This window comes from Eretmochelys imbricata, chromosome 15, assembly GCF_965152235.1.
Source record: "Eretmochelys imbricata isolate rEreImb1 chromosome 15, rEreImb1.hap1, whole genome shotgun sequence".
In the NCBI taxonomy this organism is placed as follows: Eukaryota; Metazoa; Chordata; order Testudines; family Cheloniidae; genus Eretmochelys; species Eretmochelys imbricata.
In genome coordinates, this window is record NC_135586.1 from 9,066,378 (window position 1) to 9,083,601 (window position 17,224).

A 17,224-nucleotide genomic window follows, 5' to 3' on the forward strand; every position below is an offset into this window, starting at 1 on the left:
AGCTCATTCTTTGCTCTTTTATAAATCTCCATTACTCTCTATCCCCTCCCACCTGATTTACACCACATTTAACTGTGCTCCCAGGAGTTGCAAAGAGTAGAACAAGTTACTAGGTAATTTCTGGGACTAGATCCTTTGCCTAGGGAACAGGATTTTATGATGAAGTAGTAATTGGTTGGGTGGGAGAACAGAAGCCCCTTCCAACAGGGAGAAAGAGGGCTGTAACGTCAATCAGGGGACAGAGCTGGGACACATGGGCCCTAGTGGGGATTTTTAAGTCAAGCAGTGCAAAACCAGGCAGCTGTTAAAGACTGGGTAGAGCCTTCTTGCTCACACAACTGGAAGGCACCAAGAGGGGGAAGTGGGCCATTGAAAACTTGGAGCTATTCTAATCATCCTTGAGTTGTCTGTAGAGAACAGGGAAATGTCAAGTCTTATCCCCCCTCCTGCAAAGATGGGCTAGGGAGTAGCTGCCGTAGCAACACAGAAGACCTAAGGTCCGTCTAGCCCATTATCTTGTCTCGAACACTGGCCAGCTCCAGCTTCTTCAGAATAAGCTGTAAGAACCCCACAGTAGGCAGCTGTGGGATAATCTGTCCCCCCCACCCCACCCCCCGCAGAGGTCCCATCCGAATTCCTACTAGTTAGAGATTGGCTGAAACCCTGAAGCCTAAGGCCTGATATCTCATCCAACCCTGCATTAGAGCAAAGCCAAGCTAGTTTAGATGGCTAGGATGCAACTGGTGGGTTCTGTGGATTCTCTGGACTTCGGGGCATGAACATACCTGAGAACAGCAGCTGATGCTAACCCTCCCTGAGGAGCTGGTTTCAAGGCTCGTGCCCCTGACAGAAGCAGGGTCATTAATTCCAGCAAGGACCCCTCAGCACACAGTCTGTTCAGTTAAATCCCCAATTCCCCAAGCCTTTTCTCTGGGTAGTTAGTCTGCTAAGCACTGGTGAATGTCACGTCACTCATGACAGAGAAACAGGGGGAAAAGTGAGCGTGGGGAAACAAACTGCAAAAGGAAACACGATTACCGCACTGGATTCCTCCTCCTTTAAAACAAAGGCCCCAGAAGGCAGTTCCCTCCCTGGGCCCACCAGTCCATGTAGCATGACGCGACAGCTTTCCCAGAGCTGGGTGCCGTCGGATGCTTTCATCAATCCACTTTTTCTTTATTAGATCAACACTGCTCTTACAGAATTCATTTAATTTCTCCTCCTCCCCTTAAGGTATCAGCACAGGGAGGGTTCGTTTGAGTTCTTAGTTCTTCCCTTCCTTTCCAACGGGTAATGTTTCACCGCAGGTATTTCGCAGTTTCCAGTCCTGAACTGAAAAGCTTATGTCAATTCCAGATAACGGAGCTGGCCAGTGGTTTGAAGAGGGGAGTAGGTGTCGGTCCACCTGAGTGCGGTTTACACTGTGGGCCTGGACGGTGGCCTAGTGGTTAGAAGAGGTGTCTGTTCTGGGTTCTGTGTCTGGCTCTGTCACTGACTTGCCAGGTGACCTCAGGCAAGTCCCACTGCGTCTGTGCCTCAATTCAGTCTCCTACAGAAGAGGTGGGTTACGATATGAACCTCTTAGGGTGCATGAGAAGGATCAGTTAGCCACTGCTTGTAAAGCGCTTTGAGACCCTCTGCCAAGAGCTGCTAATAAGGGCAAAGAATGATTAGCAACGCCAACCCTGAAAAAAAGTCAAGTGTTAGATACGGCTCAGCACTCCCACGAGAAGCGGCTGCACATACTGGTTATACCCAGTAAGGTCAGACTCACGTTGGCTGGTCTTGTGCGTTCTCCTAACCCTCCCATCCCCTTTAAGGAAGCGGGCACATGCAGCAGTGACCAAACAAACAGGAGGGGGCGGAAAACAGTGCTCTCTCGACAGAGGGCTTAATGCCCCACACTCCACATCAGCAGTGGGAGAAACCTGGAGAGGGGGAAATTCAGTGATGGTGAAAGGATCTTCCCTCCAAGTCCCAGAAGCTAGTTCCCTGCATGATGCTAAAGGGCGCTGTGCTGCTTCAAATGCCAGAAGGGACAAAGATAACATGGTCTTGAGCCTTTCCAATAATTTGTGATCCCCTGGAGCGTTTAATAGCATCGCTGTCTGGTCTCAGTTCCAACATGGCAATTCCATCCTGCATGCCAACGTACCTCCTGGACTTTCACAGACATATGGTATTCTGCACCTCCTAGACTACGCTGTTTTGTAACATTTCTGGGAGGTGTTCAACAGCAACCATGTTCCACTCTAGAGGTGGCTGCACTTCAGTGATGGTCAAGGGATCCCTATAGTCCATTTATCAGTTTGTAAGGAGCTATGTCAGTGCAAGTTACTACATAAGTCTCCACCATATGGCTTATCCAATGATTTAGCCTCTGCTGGGGTTAGGCCTACTTTGTCCTGCCCAGCCCTACTCTCCAGAGGATCTGGCCAGGCCTGCGTTGCAGTGGCCAAGCCAGTCACCTCCACGGTGCGGTGCAGTGTCTCTTCCAAAGCCCGCCAGCTGCAGGGGGCAGAGGTTCTGAACTAATGAACCTTTGAATGAGGAATCTCCGAAACCCCTGCAACTCCTGAACCAGGACTCAGCCAGGGAGACGAGCACTGATACTTCACTAAGCAAAGCTATTTGCATCTGCATTAGGTCACACTTAGCAAAGCACCAGAGGGGAGAAAGTGGGGTCACAGTCAGGGGAGCAGAGAATCAGTGCTCAGCCTAAGTGTTTGGGTTTGAAACGGTAAACTCACCACCAAGGAGGAAGCCAGAAAGCATTGTCTCTGTACAAACACTGGTAAAGTGTATCACATGCCCCTCTAGCATCTGCTCCACTAGGGGATAATAGCTTATTACTGCTACCAGCTAGTGGAGTCACTCCTGATGCTGATGGGGTAAAGGGCTGCACTGAGGTGCTGAAGGCCCAGGCATGGGGTCAGGCGCTCCTGAATGAGAGACAGCCCTCTGCCTACTCCGTTCAGCATGCAGGGAAGGCAGTATGTCCACTAGTGGCACCCTGCTTGCCAGCTGCTAAAGGACACACAGGGCCCCTGCCAGACAGTGGCTGTTGCCCACAAAGCAGGATGGGGATTAGCCTCCCCACACCTGTGTGATGACGTGAAATGCTCCAAGAGCCGATGCAGTCACTCTCTGGCCCTGACCCTGGGCTCTGCCAGGCCCAGGTAACTAAGCTGAACATCAAAAGACCTTAAGGGATCAAACTGAGCTCCTGGGCTGGGATTCCCAGCTAAGCTGGAGGGAGCTTGGCATCCAAATCCTACCAAAATCCAGCAAGATTCAGACCCTACCTCCCTTGGGCTCCTTCAGAAACCCCAGCCCTAATGGGGTTCATTGTTTGCCCCAGCTTCCCCTCCCTCCCCACACGCTGACCCAACTCCTCACCCTCAAGACCCTGCAAAACTCCCCTGCAGCCTGAACCCTCCAGCCCCGTGCTCCTCCACGTCCCCCCCTTTGTCTCTGTCGCCTGTTCTTGCCTTTGTGCCTTCTTTCATCCCATGCCCAGCACTGGGTATGTCCTGTCAGTTCCCAGGCACCAGGCACCTTCCCATCCGAACTCAACACCCTGCACTCCCCTCCGGTCCTGCACCAGCCCTTCCCACATGAATCTCGGCACCAGAAAAGCCACCGTGTGACTTTGGGCAGTGCATCACGTTCGTCTGCTTTAGATAAGCTTATCACGGCAGGGACGCTCTGTGTGCACGCACACGCGTGTGCATATATACACACACACAGCACCTAGCAAACGGGGTCCCACTTTGGCGGAGGACTCTAGGCACTACCAAAATATCTAGGCTAAATCAGAGAGCTTGCACCTGCCGTGGGGGGAGCCAGGCCTGAGAAGGGGTGGTTGGACACCCTTCAGCCAGAAGAGGAGAGGTCTTGGCACCTTGCAGGGTCAGACCCAAGCCGTGTATGTGAAGCAAGGTGCTCTGGGAGAAGGTTAAGAGAAACATAGGGAGATTTGAGGGGCTATATGAGGAAGGTAACAAAGGTGAGACCAGAAAAATGTCTCCTGTCGGATAAAATATCTGCTCTTTGACTACGCCAACAGCTGAAACCCTCATCCACATTGTTTGTTCGTATTACGGTAGCCCCAGAAGCCCCGACCGATATCCCGGCTGTGCTGCACTCAGCGCTGTACATGTAAAGAACTGTACAGAGTTAATGACTGTCCCTCTCCCAAACAGCTGACAATCTAAACAGACCAGAAAAGGGAGGGAGGGAAGGGGAGTTGCCCAAAGTCGCCCAGCAGGTCAGTGGCAGAGCCAGGAATAGAATCATAGAATCATAGAATATCAGGGTTGGAAGGGACCCCTGAAGGTCATCTAGTCCAACCCCCTGCTCGAAGCAGGACCAATTCCCAGTTAAATCATCCCAGCCAGGGCTTTGTCAAGCCTGACCTTAAAAACTTCCAAGGAAGGAGATTCCACCACCTCCCTAGGCAACGCATTCCAGTGTTTCACCACCCTCCTAGTGAAAAAGTTTTTCCTAATATCCAATCTAAACCTCCCCCACTGCAACTTCAGACCATTACTCCTCGTTCTGTCATCTGCTACCATTGAGAACAGTCTAGAGCCATCCTCTTTGGAACCCCCTTTCAGGTAGTTGAAAGCAGCTATCAAATCCCCCCTCATTCTTCTCTTCTGCAGGCTAAACAATCCCAGCTCCCTCAGCCTCTCCTCATAAGTCATGTGTTCTAGACCCCTCATCATTTTTGTTGCCCTTCGCTGGACTCTCTCCAATTTATCCACATCCTTCTTGTAGTGTGGGGCCCAAAACTGGACACAGTACTCCAGATGAGGCCTCACCAATGTCGAATAGAGGGGGACGATCACGTCCCTCGATCTGCTCGCTATGCCCCTACTTATATATCCCAAAATGCCATTGGCCTTCTTGGCAACAAGGGCACACTGCTGACTCATATCCAGCTTCTCATCCACTGTCACCCCTAGGTCCCAAGTTTCCTGAGTTCCAGTCCTGCATTCTATCCACTAGGCCACACTGCCTGATTCACTTGACAGCTCTAGTATTCTCCCATCTGGGCTCCCTGCTTCTTACTTCCCCCCACTCTAGCCAAAACTAGAAGCTGTGCTAAAGCCAGCTTCTTCTTAGCCCTCCAACCAAGTCACTCCTCCACCAGTTTCCTTTCTCCTCCTGCCTCTGTCCTATGCTCCTGATCCTCCCCAGATAATCCTGACTCGATGCTGCCCCTTCCAAATGTTCCATCAGGAGTCAGCCCCACACAAAATCACGAGATTGGCTTAAGAATCATGGCTTTTATGAAATACCTCTGGGCTCTTTCTTTGCCATCTGGTTTATGAAGCCCTGGGTGCATGCTGGCCATGCTTTCAAGTGCCTCTCTGCAACCACGAGGGCTAGAAACTTACATTTATCAATGAAAGCTGAGATTCTCCTATATTCACATGACTCCAGGAGCTGGCACTTTAAGATAACCACCCAATGTCACAAATCTCACCATAAAATTATGAGAGTTGGCAGCACTAGATCTGCCTATATCTGCTCCACCTATATCTGCTCCAATTTCCACTTACTGGCCCTCTCTCTCTCCCAGCACTGTTCCCAGTCCTGGCTTTCACAACCTGGCCTTTGAAACACCAGCTGGGGCTTTACACAAGTGACTGTGAAGAGACACTGAGGAGCATAGCAGCTCAGTGCAAACATAGGAATCAGACAGTGCCGTCCTCTAGAGTGAGAACAACACACAGGCATGAGCAGCATGTTGAGGGACAGAGTTAAACAGAGCGGGGGGGAAAGGATCATCAGACAGCAAGCAAACCTCCATTCCACTGCGGAGGGGTGGGAACCGCAACAGCTGCATCAGTTAAAAGCAGATTGGGCAATGCCTGGGGAGGGCTGCCCAGAAGAACAAAGGTGCCCCCAATTATGTGTGTCTTTTCTATCTCCTGTTACCGGGGTCTGTGTGCTCTCCTGGGACATGGGGTTGGAGAAACCCGGAGCTTTGCAGTGCTCTCTCCTGGAATGGTCAGTGGGAAACAGACAGTTGCCTGAAGCAAAGAAAGAAAAAGCAAGAGTTGGCAGCAAGCTTGATTGGCAGCAGGTGGCTCCCACCTGGCCAGAACTCCCTGCATACCCAATTACTGATCTGTAAACTGGCTTTGCTCCTCGGGGATATCAGATCTACCTTCCCTCTCAGGGCAGGGCACACTGCAGCCTTAACGTTCCTCCAGCCCCTCCTCACCCAGGAATCAAGAGCCTGCGTGCCAACACACAGCACTGCTCAGCCAGCAGGCCTGGCCCCAGAAACCATTGTAACAGCTACAGGATGGTGGTTTGCTTTTCCTCCAGCGACTGCATCTGCTTTCCTCTCCTCACAACCATTCTGCCCCCAGAACGAGGACCAGTGACACTGGATGGCCCGGCACAACACCCTGGAGCAGTAAGACGAAGGTCTGCATGACAAGGTGGGGACCTAGCGGTTTCCCACGGCTCTGCTGACACGCAGCTCTGGAGGCTGCTGGGCGTATGAGTAAAATGAAAATATGCAAAAAGACTCTGGGCCAGATTAATCCCTGGTGTAATTCCACTGACTTCGATATACCAGGGATGAAATGGGGACCATTGCGCCATGGGATTTACCATTAAAACTAGGCACTAGGCGGACTGAATCATTGACTTTTCATTTCTGTGGCTAAACTGAAAATATCCGGGGGGCGGGTGGGGAAAAAAACAGTTGGTTTCAAACCAAAACTGATTTTTCCCAGTTTCTCGCACCCAAACAAAAAAAATCTCTTTTGTTCGGGTCAAACGAAAGGTTTTGAAATGTCAGTTCCAAACGGCTCCCTTTGAAAACGTCCAAAACAAACTCTTTGACCGTTTGGGGGCGGAGGGAAGCTCCATCTTTTTAGTTAAAACAATTTGCTGGATTCCACTCAATTTTGGGAGCCGTGTGGGTGCCCTGAAAACGCAAAAAACAGCTCAGCATTTCCAACGCCACTACTCACCTGCAGGATTGACACCGCCTCCTAAGACTGGCTCCCTCCCACCCAGCGGGTGCCGGCTTTCGGGGTGGAGGGGAGCACTTACTGTAAAGAATGACATTTCTAGCACCAATACAATCCTGGGGAGGCTGTCAATGTGCCTAATTACTGCCCTCTCTGTGGTGGCAGAGTGTGGAAAAACACAGCTGGGATTTGATACTGTCCCCCCGCCCCCCGAAATGCAGCTACAGTAATACAAGTTACCATTTGGGGCACTACGTGTTCCTAAAGTGCTAGTCACCAGTTAGCTAATTCACCATCACCTGGAAGGTCAGCAAGGATCATCATCTCCAGTTTTGCAGATAGGAAGCGTGAGGCCCAGAGATTAAGTAAATTGCCCAGCAGAGAGAATTTCATTGTCAGAGCCAGGAACAGAATCCAGCAATGCTGGTTCTCACTGCTGTGTTCAGACCACTAGAAAGCACCTCTCCTTGTACACTGTCTCCTGACCCTGCAGCATTTCCCCTCCTCCCCGCCAACATCTGTCCCTAAATAACCAGAGCACAAGTAACAGCAGCAGGGTTCTGCCTTCTTGCAGTCACGTGCTGGGATGTTCAGAGGGGACCTACACTGGATCCTTAGGAAGCAAAGGATACTGAGAATTTTCAACATGCAAATGCCACTGCAGCAGAATACTTGATGCTCCTTATGTCTGCTCCCCATGTGAGAAACCGATCAAGAGCCGCAGAAAGCCAGCATCCAGGGAGCACAGGGACTGGAACATATGGACAGCGTCCTTGCTATTTTCTGGGCTCAGTGCTCTCACTGAGGGTGAAAGGTATTTGTTTGCAGAAGGCTTTAAAAGCAGAAGGTATTTAAGCAAAGAGAATGCTGGGAGCCTTTTACATTTCAAGTCCAGCAGTGGGCTCCAAGGGGAAGAATCAATACACTTGGACAAATATCGGGAAGAATTAGCCAAAATGCCAAAGGGAAGGAGGGCAGAGACACCAGAGAGGCTTGGATTTAGGGAGTTAACCATGGTAAAGAGACTTGTGCTGGAGAGAAATGTCAGGCACGAGTTCACCTTTCACAGTTGCTTTCACTACTTTGGCCGGATGGCTGATCTCACTTGTACCCAGGCAAATCTGCGGGGGCTCCCCTTGAGTGCACGGGTGTCGGGGATTCACCAGTACACACCAGTGTCGTTACATCCTCCTAGTTACATCACGCCGGTGCACAGCAAGGTTCTAGCAATGCAGCTTTACCTAGTAAATGGGGGGGCGGGGCGGTTCGCAGCAGTGCGGTTCCATTCGGTAATTAACCAGTTAAGCAACGCTGGGGTAAACCCCACTTCCACACATTGGGTCTGCACTCGCACAGCTACCTCACAGGTGCAGATTTGCTTATTAGAAAAACCTCTGGTGGGAACTTAGCGTTGGGGTGAACAACCCCCCTCCCATCTCCCCCTTCTACAGGGACGTCACAAGGCCAGACTTGCAACACCCCCAGCTGCTGTCACACACACAAATTCAGACTCGGCCATAGGCTGCGGTCGAGGGAGCAGGGGAGAAGAGCCCTTATCCAAGCACAAGAATATCCAACATCGTTAAGAGGGATCACCTTTATCACCCTGGTGGGGTTCCCTCTTCCCCCCCACACGTCAGAGCGAACCACAAGAATATTCTACAGGCCAATTGCAGATAGAGCTCAAGAGGAGCCATGTACAGCAGTGCAGAGCCCTAAGAGTGCATCTACACTGCAATTAAAACCTGCAGCTGCCCCGTGCCGGCTGGCTCGGGCGAAGGGGCTGTTTAGCTGCACTGTAGACGGTTGGGCTCTGGCTGGAGCCCGGGCTCTGGGACCCTGCGACGTGGGAGGGTCCCAGAGCCCGGCCACGTACACCACAATTAAACAGCGCTGAGCTCCACAAGCCCGAGGCAGCCAGCACAGGCCAGCCGGGGGTGCCTAACTGCAGAGTAGACATCTCTTAAGGGAGCTGCAACTTCGCCACGCTCCAGCTCATCCGCCCAAAGAAGCTTCGTTGTCCCAGGGCGCCCTCTGCTGCCACCCAGAGACCCTGCGTAGCGCACCTGCCCGCTGTCAGAGAGACCCCAAAGAGGGATGTTAGGAAGGAAGCAATAGATACAGTGAGGCAGATCGCACCTTCCGTCCCCACGTGGCGGTCTCCCCAGCCCCCCCAGATGAAAGCATGGGGGGGAGAATGTGCAGCCAAAACAACATCATCTCGTCCCATCCTTGGGGCCGGGGACTCTGAGTCTGCACATCCCAGCAGGACGACGGCCAGGGGCCAACTTTTGGCAGGGCCTGGAGGGTTACAGGCCACCCCGCTCTGGAGAATGCAGGAGCAGGTTGTATTGACTTTTCCCTGCCCGTCCCCAGACTCCCGTAGGACTACTCTTAAAAGGCTGCCCCAGAGACAGCCACTGGTTCACGCTCCATGCCAGGGGCCAGAAGGGACTCCAGAGTCAGCAGGGAGTCCCTGAGACCAACAGCGTTTGTGGGTTAGAACTCCGGCTCCTCCCGCAGGAGAGGGAAATGGAGCGAAGACCTTCCCAGACCACGAGCAGGAAAGCGTTGCAGGAACCGTCTATACAAGTAAACCCATCAGCTTGTCGGCAGGGGACAAGCCAGCTGAGAGGATGCATGGCACATGGGGGCGGAAAGCCCTCCCAATGGGGACAGCGACCTGGTAGAGGAAGGAAGCTGGATGAGCACTACCCAATCAGCTACTTTCTGGGACCTTGTTAGCATTGCCGCAAGAGGGAGAGATGTTTCTCCTTTGAGACAAGTGTTTCCATTGCATTCCCCCTGCTCCCAGTGCACATTCCTGGTCGTAGCTGCCCTCCACCATTTACACGATAGGGAACTCCTCCTTGCCCAGGGACCACAGATTTAAGGAAGGCAGCAAAAACTCCAACTGCCAGATTGCTAGGATGGGGGCTCCTGTCGCCGCTTCAAAAGGCATGCTACCTATTGCTCGGTGTCACCCCTACCGATGCAGCCTGTGCCAATTCGCCTTCCGCTTCCATTGCCTTCTATGGCAGGCACACGTTTTCGGGCAGGGCTCACCTGGGCACGGGTAGCACCAGCCCGGTGCAGCCTTTTACTGGGCGTCAGCAAGGGTGAGGACCTGGCAGAATAATTGCTAGCGGCATCCGTACGCCGGCTCTCTTGGCAAAGCAGAGTCATGGCTCTGCCTGGGTAGGGCCCTGGACTGGGAGTCAGGAGACCGGGGTGCTAGTCACGGCTTTGCCACTGGCCTGCTGCTGCTCGGTAGCCCTGGGCAGTAATTTACACGTAGTATGGAGCAGTGCCCACTGACTTCGGCCACTTCCACTTTGGGGTTGCCCAACATCACACACAGGCCCTCCATTTTAAAGGTGCTCACAGCACAGCTCCAGCTGAAGTCGACGGGCGCTGCAGGTGCTCAGCACCTCAAAGATCAGACTGAAGCCGAGCCGCACCCAAATCAGTGGCCACTTGCAAAGTGCTTGGCTGGCTGCCTATGTGTAAACTGGGTACAGTGAAACCTACCCGCGCTGTACAGAGGTTTGAGCACCAGATGTAAAACGTGCTAAGGAGACCCCATGCCTGCAGGGGTATTCCCTGGGGGATGGGGGTTGCAATGCCGCTGTGAATCCCCCCAGACAGCCTGAGCTGGGAAAGATTTTTGGTGGGTGCGAATGAAATACTGGAAATCAGAGAGAAAGAAGCCGACCAAACATGAGTGAGAGATGAGACAGGGAGCCACAGTACTGTCCTACCTATCACAGCCCGGCCGGACTGGCCTCCTTTCCTGACGTAACTGGCCAGCTGCCCCCTTCAAACACCAGGAGTCCTTGGAGCCTGGCTCCAGGCACCAGAGGGTGTCTCTGCAGAATTAACCTCTTGGCCTAATTTGAGCAGGAAGTACATTCTGCTATTAGCAGCTATAGATGCTGTTCTCAGGAGGGCAGGGAAACTGAGGCACCAAGGAGATTCCATACAAGAACAGATTTAAAAGGCTGGGGCTGTTTAGTTTAAAGGAGATCCAGGTATATAGGAGAACGAATGGGGCAGAGAAGGTCGCACAGGGCTGTGGCAACGCTCACTGAAATTAAGAAGATACCTTTAAAAGATGTAAAAGGAAATACTGTTTGACTCAGTTACCCTGTGGAACTCTCTACCACCAGATATTGTCGAGACAGGTGGAATTTAAGGGGAAAGAGGACTGAACACAAACAAAAATAGCTGCTGAAGTTCAATAGTGGATGTACTACACACAGAGGCCTTCAGCCTTGGGCCCAAACTCATTGCCAGCTGGAGAACAGGGAGGCCCAGCCTGCAGGCCCAACACAGGCAAACAGCCAAGAACTCATAGGAGGGCCTGGAGGACCAGGCCCAGCATGAAGCTTCTGATTAGAACTAAGCAAGACTCGTTTTCGGTAAAGATCTCAGGCTAAATTCAGCGCTGGTGCGTGTAAATCCAGAGAGGCCCACTGAATGCAAGGCAAAGGCTGGATTTGGCCTTCGCATTTTAGGAGGAAACCTCAGTTCCAGCAAAACCCCTCTGGTTTCTCAGGCAGCCTGGCTCCACATTTATGCATTAGTTAGCCTGCTGTACATGAAGATGGCAACGGTATCACATCCTTATAGAAGGGCGCTCTCAAGGACCTCTGGTGCCCTCTGCGGGACAGACGAAGGAGGCTTGGAGCACAGATTTACCCAAGACTGATGTAGCTAAATAAAGAACGTTTCCTTACAGCGCGATAGTTCCTTCTTCCCGTTAAGTGCAGGGAACTCCACCAGGCAGAGAGCAAGCTGGGGGGAGATTTTCCCCTAGCCCTGTTGCAGCTGCATGCTTGTACTTAACAGCCCCAGCATGGGTAACTGCCCTGTAAGGATACTTGGCTCTTCTATCACATCACCAAAGATGCCAAATTGCTTTGCCAACATTGACAATGCAAACTTCCGAGCCGTGGGAGATGGATTGGCGAGTTCTCCCAGCAGGAGAACAGAGAGCCAACAGCCCCGATGCTGCACCCACTTATGCACATGATTAGCTTTGAGGCCATGAGCACCCTTCATGGCCTCTCTGGGACAACTCAGTGTGTCAAGCCAAGCGTTTGCAGGATCTGGGGCTAAGCAACTTGCCTGAGCTCACACAGGACCATGACACGGCTGGAGAACAGCAGCCCCAGCAGAGAGTCACATTTCAACATGGTGTTGGCCAAACCAGAAGTACGTCCTGGGCATTTCACAAACATCCAGACTAGAGATGGTCCAGCACCCTGGGGACAAGTCACTCCTGAGCTTTGAGGTAGTTTGGATCCAGATCTGACTCCAGATCCATATTGCACTACCAACCTGGTCTCTGGTGAGCTGAAGCCAGGACCGGCCCCTTCTGAGCTGTCAAAGCTGTGAGAGACAGATGGCCTCAGACCTCACTGTATTTGTATTGTCATAACTTTTGATCACCAACTGCTTTGCTCCCAGATAGCGCGCGTGTCTCTCTCTCTCTCTCCGGATCCTCACATCCCAGAAGGGAGCAGAAAACATCCAGAAAGAAAGGCCAAACGTGAACACAACAGCTTGGTAAGGAGACAAGAACAGCTCCCAGCACAGGCAAGGGTCAGGCAAGGCCACGCACTACCACGTCAGACGTGTCCCCAGCATTTCCACTCACGGGCAAGTCACTGAGCCGCCCCCATCCAGAGAGGTTTGGCAGAGCATTCCCTCACCATCATCTCCCCCAGGCATGAGGGAGAGGGACACGATTGACAGCTTTAGAGACTGACAGTCTCTGCTTATTCACGGCCTGGACGCAGGCCACAGGAGCTTCCAACCAAGACAACAAGTGGTGCCCCAGGTGCTGCACACAACAGGACCTGGATGGAAACCACCAGCTCCTTTGACGCTCACCTGGGCGGTGCTGGGGGGCATGAAGTGACAGCAGGCCCATCCTCTCCAGCCAGCTCGGAACTAACATTGATTAGACTGGCCAAGAGACTCACACTCAGCCAGGGGCAATGGGGGGGTGGTCAATACTGGGGTGAGGGAGAAGGAACACTTAGGGCTCTAAGAGAGATTCAGAGGACTCCCCAGCAGATGAGTGAGCCCGCAGGACCCAGCAGAAGCAGCAAGCTTTGCACAGCCCTTCCTCACCTGATTTGTGGACGCTCCTGAGACAGGAGAGGGAGGCATTCAGCCGGGCGCACTCCTCGCTGTTGGCCCCAAACTTCTCCACCGTCTCACAGACCTGGTCATCAGTCATTTCCAGAAGGTCCTCCAGGCTCAGCTGGCCAGGGGTGATTTCCTAGAGATGAGAGACAGGAGAGGGGTGAGGGAGGGAGAAGCATCCTGAGAGCTGACTGCAAATCAGTCTCAGAAAATAGAGACAAGAAAGCCCGTCCCCTGTGCCATGACACATGGAATCACAGACCTTCCTACAGAGGAGGCACTTAAGAAAGAAACCTGCTACCATCTACTGGCACATGTAAACAGGCTTCCACGCAACTCGAGTTCCAGCTTTGTCTCATGTTGTTTACCAGGACCCAATCACACCTGGAACTCTATACCGCCCAGAGATATCTAGTGGATGGAAAACACACTCCAAGTAAACGTCATTACCCTGTGGACCAGTGCAGAGTAGGGATTGGAAATTTTATTATACTATTTTCAATTATTTGTAGACGGTTACATGCACACAGGAAGAAATCTCTCCACTCTCATCCCGGAGGCAACTACAGCTGCATTGATAGATTTCCTAAAAAGGGAGCTTCGGCATTAAGGAACGGTTCATTGCCTCGGAAATATGCAGAGCCAAACAGCTGCTTTCTGATCTCATGTAGACAAGATACTAACCAAGATCCCAGCTTTCTGTCTCAGGTTGCTGTCCTGGCAGAAGTTAAAAACCCCACAGCCCGTTGAGGGAAGAGGTGGGGAGAACACCAGCACAGTGAACCTGCCAAGCACTCTGAGCTATTACAGCCCTGTCTGGAATCCAGGAGACCTGGATTCTGTACCACATGTAGCCAGTGACTCGCCACGTGACCCTGGTCTGGTCCATTTTCCTCTCTATGCCCCAGTGCCCACACCTCTGAAATACTGACCCACCCTTGTAGAGAGAGAAAGAGAGACCATACCAGTCAAAGTGAGTAAGCATCATAAAGGCACATTTATCTCTACTGGCTGAGCTACTACAGCCCATTAGGGGTCCCATCCTGCAGGGTGCACAGTGCTCTCAGCTCGCACCGTGGTCGATGGGAGTTGCAGGAGTTTAGCACCTTGCTGGATGGGCCCAACAAAAAAAGCAGTCGCCCCTGACAAGGCAAGCGCTCTGGGACAGCGCAGTGGGAAAGGCACTGCACTACGCTGGATTCCAGTCCATTCTAACACGGGGCTCCACAGGGCTGATCCAGCTGGTGCTGGGGCAAAATTTAGAAGAGAGACTGAACTCAAGTCAGACCTTGAGAAGTTCAGTTCTTACTCCCCCCCACTCCAGAGGCCCTGAAGCTGGCATGTGTGCCTTAGCCAAGCCCACGCCTACAGTGACTGCATCATGACTGCATCAGAATTGCAGTTTTCACTTTAAAACAAAAGTCTCCAGCCTTCAGATTTGAGCAGAAAAGCCTGAAAATGTGACTTGAGTGTAGCTGATAAATTCCCATCCGCCTGAGTCTGCCGAGAACCTGAAACAATAGCTTGGAGAGGTGTGAACTGCACTCCGCACCTCAATGTAGTGTGAACTCCCAGACCAACTGCTCTGGAGAACCACACCCACACCACCTTGACTAAGGACTCTGTGGAGTAGGGAAAGGAAAGCAGCAAGCAGACACACTCCCACTGCTGAGGTAAGTATTGAGGGAACCCCCTGCCTGTCAGGGAGAGGATGGACCCCTGTTCTTGTCATTACTTCTCTCCCATCCATGGAATGGGGACCCTGCTGTCACTCCTAGGAGAAGAAAGGAGACCCCATGCCATTAGCCATGCCTCTGAGAGGAGGACGGAGCCATGGGGATGCCCCACCTCATCATGTGCCAGGACTCTGGACTGCGTTTGTCCAACCTGCCCCTGGCGTTACCTGGGGAATGAATGCCAGACCAGCCTGGCATTTCTCTGGTGGGGTGTTCCAGCCAGGCAGGCCCTGGCCTGCAGAGTGCAGTTAGAAGAATATTTGCCAATGGTTTCCCATTCGTTTTAATGCATTTCAAGCCCCTGAGAGAGATTGCTGGTGGCTACCTCACGGCAGGACAAGGCTTGGCCCTCCCGTAACCCCTCTGATTGAAGGCTCTGAAGCACCGAGGCAGGAGTCTGAAGCATGGAAAAGGTTACCCTACATCTTCAGAAGAGCCCACGGAGCAGCTACCAAACTGGAGACGCTGTGGGGCTGAGTTACCAAGGTGCTGTGCACCCACAGCTCCAGCCACTGTCAATGGGAGCTCGGGTGCTCAGCACCTCTGACAGTCAGGCCCGACGGGTCCCAGGGGAAAAAGACACGTAACCATTTTAGCCTGAGCAACTTGCCCGGGTTCACAAAGCGAATCAGTAGTGTGGTCAGGAAAGGTCCTAGCTACAGCCCCCAGGCCCTAACCACTAGACAACGCTGCCTCTCGCTGCTGTGGCATCGCAGAGCCGTCGCACCACTGAAAATGCAACCCCGCATTTCCGAGACGGTGAGAAATCTAGAAATCTCTCCATTCCGCAGTTCAGTATTACAACAGGACTCAGGCAGATTGGTGCAGAACAGTCCGTTAGTGAAGCAATTCTGCCCCCTGGTGGAAACTCTGGTGACGTGCAGCCATCTTTCCCACTTTCATGGGGAAGAGTGGAAAAGACTAGCTTGCTTCCCTTTTCCGCCCTCTTGCCACAATCTCCTCAGCACCGACCTCTCCCCACCACTGCCACCATGCCTGTTGTAGGGCTCAAACACACAACTTCCCCGAGACAGGAAGCCTGGCCTCTAGAAAGCCCAGCCATCCCACAGAGCGGTATCGTTAGCTACCCTGCCCAGCCGCCTTGGCAGGCAGGCTGAGTACCCCAGCCTCGTTTCACCAGCCAGGAAAGTGAGGCAACCAGCAGCAAAGTGACTTGCCCAAGAGCTGGGAGGCCAAAGAGCGACAGCCACGGCTGGAGAGCTAAGAGAGTCCTCACTCCCAGGAGAGAGAAGGCAAAGGGCTTGCTCACGAGGGAGGTGGTGAAGAGTTGAACTCTGGGCAATCGTTTTCTTCTGGGGTTGTCTGGCCCGCAGCGCCGGCCTGTCTTGGGAAGCTCCCCCATCTTCCTGTGCTCTTCCCTGCCAGCTGGAGAGGGGAGGCGGTAACTCCAGTGGGATTTTTTTCTTGCTTCCTTTAAGGCTGAATGTGGCCTAGCGGGAGTTGTGCACACTGAATCAGGTCCCGAGTGTGCTCTAACGGTTAGAGCGGGGAATTAGGAGTTAGGACTCCTGGGTTCCATTCCTGAGTCTGCCCTGGACGTGGTACGGAGCAAGCAGCTCGCTCTGAACCACGGTACCCCTGCCACCCCTCTGCAATATGGGAGTAAGCCCTTGCCCTGGCTTCCAGAGTGTGCTGAAAGCGCTCGGAGATCCTCAATGACAGTGGCTGCAGAAGGGCAGGACACTGCTGCTCGCGAGCAGGCAGGAGCTGCTGTCCGGGACAGGCAGGAGAGCTGCACAGGAGCCTGGCTAGAGAGAGGGGTGTTGAGTGGGGCAGCAGGGTGGAAGGAAGGGAGGCAGCGAATGGGTGCCCCACTAGGCTCAGCGCTGGCTCGCTTCATTCAGCATTTAGAAGGGACTTCTAAGCTGGTCTGCGGCAGGCTGCTGGCTCTTGTGGGTTTCACAACAGGCTCCTGCGATTGGGACCTGGCCCTCCAGTCAGGCTCCCCTAAAGTCCAGCCCTTTCTGGAGCAGCGTCGCCCTTCCAGTGTCACAGCGCCCTTCCCCCACGTTCCAGCCAACGGCAGGAAGCCCTGCTGTCCCTTTGGGGCTTCCCTCCCATCCCAGCCTCATCCACCAAGCAGTCCTCAACTTAACGACCTGTCCCTCCGCTGCTGGGGTCTGGGTCTCTCACCTCCTCCACACCCGGCCTCTCCATCCCTTCCTCAGGAGCAGCAACCGCTGCCCTGGACACTGCTTGCTGCGCTTTCTTCCGGCCCCTAACTCACAGCATCAGCTTCCCTTGAGTCCTGGCCCCGCTTCCAAGGCCTACTGCGGGTGTTGATCCTGTCCCCTGCAGCTATACCCCCTG

The 17,224-nt window shown here is 53.1% G+C and overlaps 1 protein-coding gene across 1 annotated transcript in view; it reads right to left on the minus strand.

Annotated features, from left to right (window-relative positions):
- KSR2 (kinase suppressor of ras 2) overlaps positions 1 to 17,224 on the minus strand; it is a 271,742-nt gene that overhangs the window by 218,138 nt on the left and 36,380 nt on the right. Inside the window, exon 3 of the mRNA XM_077835018.1 lies at positions 13,143 to 13,293. Coding sequence (XP_077691144.1) covers positions 13,143 to 13,293 — 151 coding nt within the window. The remainder of the gene's footprint in view (positions 1 to 13,142; positions 13,294 to 17,224) is intronic.